A 3,376-nucleotide genomic window follows, 5' to 3' on the forward strand; every position below is an offset into this window, starting at 1 on the left:
CCATTAAGTTGCGGCTTGTTTCCGTTGTGTTGAGCCAATTTTGCTGTGTTGCAGTGATTTTGATGTGTTTAAATTTTGTTGTGCTGTACACTACTGGGCCATTGTAGGTAACACACTGACTGAACAGACAAAACGTGTCTGTTGCCATCTGTGTTTTTGGTGCAGTGTAAATTGGCCTAAAAATAATAATAATAGCTTTTTATTAATATTATCCCCAAAACATTACTTTTTTTCATTTAGATTAGTAACATATTAGTAATAGGGCTGGGCAATATAGCTAAAAAAAAATCATCAACGATATAATGTTTCATATCGTTCGGTATCGATAATTATTGACATTTTTTATAACCTTTTTTTAAACCAAAGAGCAATAGAATTTTTTTTTATTTTATTTAACCACTGTATTTTTAAATTAACCCAATTTATTGAGACAAACAACAAAGTGACACGCGAGTGCAGAAGTCATATTTGTCCGTCTAAAAAATGCGCTGAATATGCGTTCTGTGTGAATGGCTTGGTTTCGGTTTTAACCTAATCAAGATCTTCTCCGCATTGAGCTTCTATATTTCTCTAATATTTTGAATGCATAACACAGCAGCGGTGCATCTCGTGGGCAAGACTAGCAAAACATTAAAATGCAACATCACTTACATCATTATCACCGCATCTTGTGCGCCACTGATGACGCTCCCTGACACACTCCTAACATTCAAATGCAAATGTTTATTTTAAATTTCTTCAATTGCAAGAAATTTTAGCTGAAAACTGCAGTTCCTGTGAAATTTGGTTTAAAAATGCATCTCATTACAAATTAAGTGAAATGCTGTAATCATCCGTTGACCAAAATGGTGGAAATTAAGTAAATGTGAAAAAGTGTAACTAGCGCACGTTGCCTTCCTAAATACCTTCCTAGACTCGCAGCGCATGCAAAGATTAAGTTTGCTTCACTGTGAATCGAGGCACTCTGAGACACTGAAATCAATGGATCATGAGCTACTCGAGAAAACAGTAGCACACTTCACTCTGACATAGCACAACAGACTATATACTTATTTTTATTTATTATATAGCCTAGACCAGGGGTTTTCAGACCTGTCCTGGAGGACCCCAGCCCTGCACATTTTGTATGTATCCCTCATCTAACACACCTGATTCAACTCATCAGCTCATTAGTAGAGACTGCCTAAGTAGAGAAGACCTGAATTGGGTGCTTCTAATAAGGGAGACATACAAAAAAACGTGCAGTGCTGGGGGGCCTCCAGAACTACTCGGATCAAACAACTTTCAGAGACAGGTGCAGATGCACTACTCTTATTAAAATTAACCATTACTCTTCTATAGCATCAACCATTTGTAGATCATAAACACGGGTAAAAACTATGCATGACACACCTCACTACCATAGGAAAAAGTCAATGTACCTGCTCTGAGGTCATTAATAGAGCCCGACCGATATATCGTTTAGCCGATATTATCGGCCGATATGAGCATGTCGCCGATATATCGGTATCGGCGAATATGCTGCCGATATGAAATTTTTTTTACAGAGCATATAACTCAGATAAAATGCTTGAAATGGTGTAATTATTCAGCAGAGCGCGCTCCATTCTCTGCTACTGGCGACCTGGATGAAACGCTTTAAAGCTCAAGTCTATGGAAAACCATTGAAACTTTGAACGGCCATATCTCCATAACGGCGCAGCGGATCCGCAGCAAATTCGGGGGATCCCTTCAGCTCGAGGAACCCTCTCGAACGTGAATCGAGTGTACGTCTCGAGGCCCTCTTTCGAATGAGACCACCCCCGCGTCGATAGCCCCCGGGGTTCGGGAGTTACGGGTGGTTAAATTCGCGGTCCGGCGCCGACCGATCTAGCGATCCCGGATATTCTGTTTATGTATATACTGTATTCTATATATAGTACCAGTCAAATGTTTGGACACACGAATGGGAAAGTGTCCAAACTTTTGACTGGTACTGTACTATAACATACACAAAGAATGTCGGCCGATATATCGATATCGGTCTTTTTTTTACTCCCAAATATCGGTATCGGCCCCAAAAACCCCATATCGGTCGGGCTCTAGTCATTAAGTGCTGTCTTTTGTGCCAAGCTGAAAAATGGTCTGTGTGGTGCAGTTCAAACAAGTAGTGCTGTTTTGTTTTAAGTTTGCCGTTTAACATTTCTGATATACAACATATATACAACAGAAATGACAGTGCTAACAATTAGGCAAACTAGTAGTAGTACCATAACAACCTCTAACAAAATGCAGTCGCACATGCAAGAAAAAAAGTCACAAAATGCGACTATTTAGTCACAGTATGGAGTGTATTGAGCTTCACAGTATTCCTAGAAGAATTTATTTTTTATCTCATCATGTTAAATGTTCCATTTGACAATGGGGCACTTGAAAGATAAACATTTTTTAAAAAGTTCACTTTAAAGTCCAGATACAAGTTGGGGCAAACAACATTTTTTATTACTTTGTTCAATCTGGTCACTGAAAAGGGATTTGAGGTCTTAATTGTGCTGTTAAACATGCCCCAGATTAATGTATTTAATACATGGTTTTCCGAGAAAATATGCCAACGGACAACCCTACAGGGTCCGAGTTCCACCTACCATAATCTTATAAAGTCCTGTAGGAAACACTTGATACATTTTTTAATAATTGTACACGATGAAAAACTATACCTCAAGAAAAATAAAAGCAAAGGAAAAATTGGTTAATTACAACATTGTATGACATGGTCATACAATGATAGTACACTAATGGTGTTCATATTTCTTTACATATCTGCAGAGTTTGCACTCCCAATTCAAATGCATCAATAAATACTTAGAATGAAAGGAAGCACTAACTTGCACTTGTTGAAGGCCTCCATTGCAGATTTCCATTCCTGCAGTTCAAACTGAACCATGCCGTTCAGATAAGCAGTGTATGCCTGCGGAAAACATGAAAGACACTTACAGCGGAACAGAGCTCAATCAAGTCGGCGTTAAGATGACCTCATCTGTTAATATATTAAAAGGCTGTACACTACGGTGATTCCAGTTAGTGGACATATGACATAGGGACTCACTGAAATGACATATGGAGATTATCAAAATCAAATATTTGTCTGACCTGAGCTTCTAGTTTGGTCTTGGCATCCACACGGGGACTCTCACACAACTTCTCTAGCTGCTCCCCATGTTTGGCTGCCTTTCGCAGGCGAGCCAACAGGTGGAAACGCTTTCGGGGCTCAGTGTTCGCTTCCTGTTTAAGCTGCATGGCATAACTCCATGCTCTTTCTGCTTCCATTAACACTAATAACAGATGTCTGGAGTAGAGAGAGAAAGAGAGTGAGGGGTGGGGGGTGGAGAGAGTGAGG

At 39.6% G+C, this 3,376-nt stretch overlaps 1 protein-coding gene across 1 annotated transcript in view; it reads right to left on the reverse strand.

Moving 5' to 3' along the window:
- The window catches only part of srp68 (signal recognition particle 68), a 57,867-nt gene that overhangs the window by 43,823 nt on the left and 10,668 nt on the right, over nt 1–3,376 (reverse strand). Inside the window, exons 4-5 of the mRNA XM_016521648.1 lie at nt 3,130–3,325; nt 2,865–2,947 (exon numbers count right to left, since the gene is read on the reverse strand). Of these exons, the coding sequence (XP_016377134.1) occupies nt 2,865–2,947; nt 3,130–3,325 (279 nt within the window). The remainder of the gene's footprint in view (nt 1–2,864; nt 2,948–3,129; nt 3,326–3,376) is intronic.

Source organism: Sinocyclocheilus rhinocerous, unplaced genomic scaffold (genome assembly GCF_001515625.1).
Source record: "Sinocyclocheilus rhinocerous isolate Xijiao unplaced genomic scaffold, SAMN03320098_v1.1 scaffold3526, whole genome shotgun sequence".
Lineage (NCBI taxonomy): Eukaryota > Metazoa > Chordata > Actinopteri > Cypriniformes > Cyprinidae > Sinocyclocheilus > Sinocyclocheilus rhinocerous.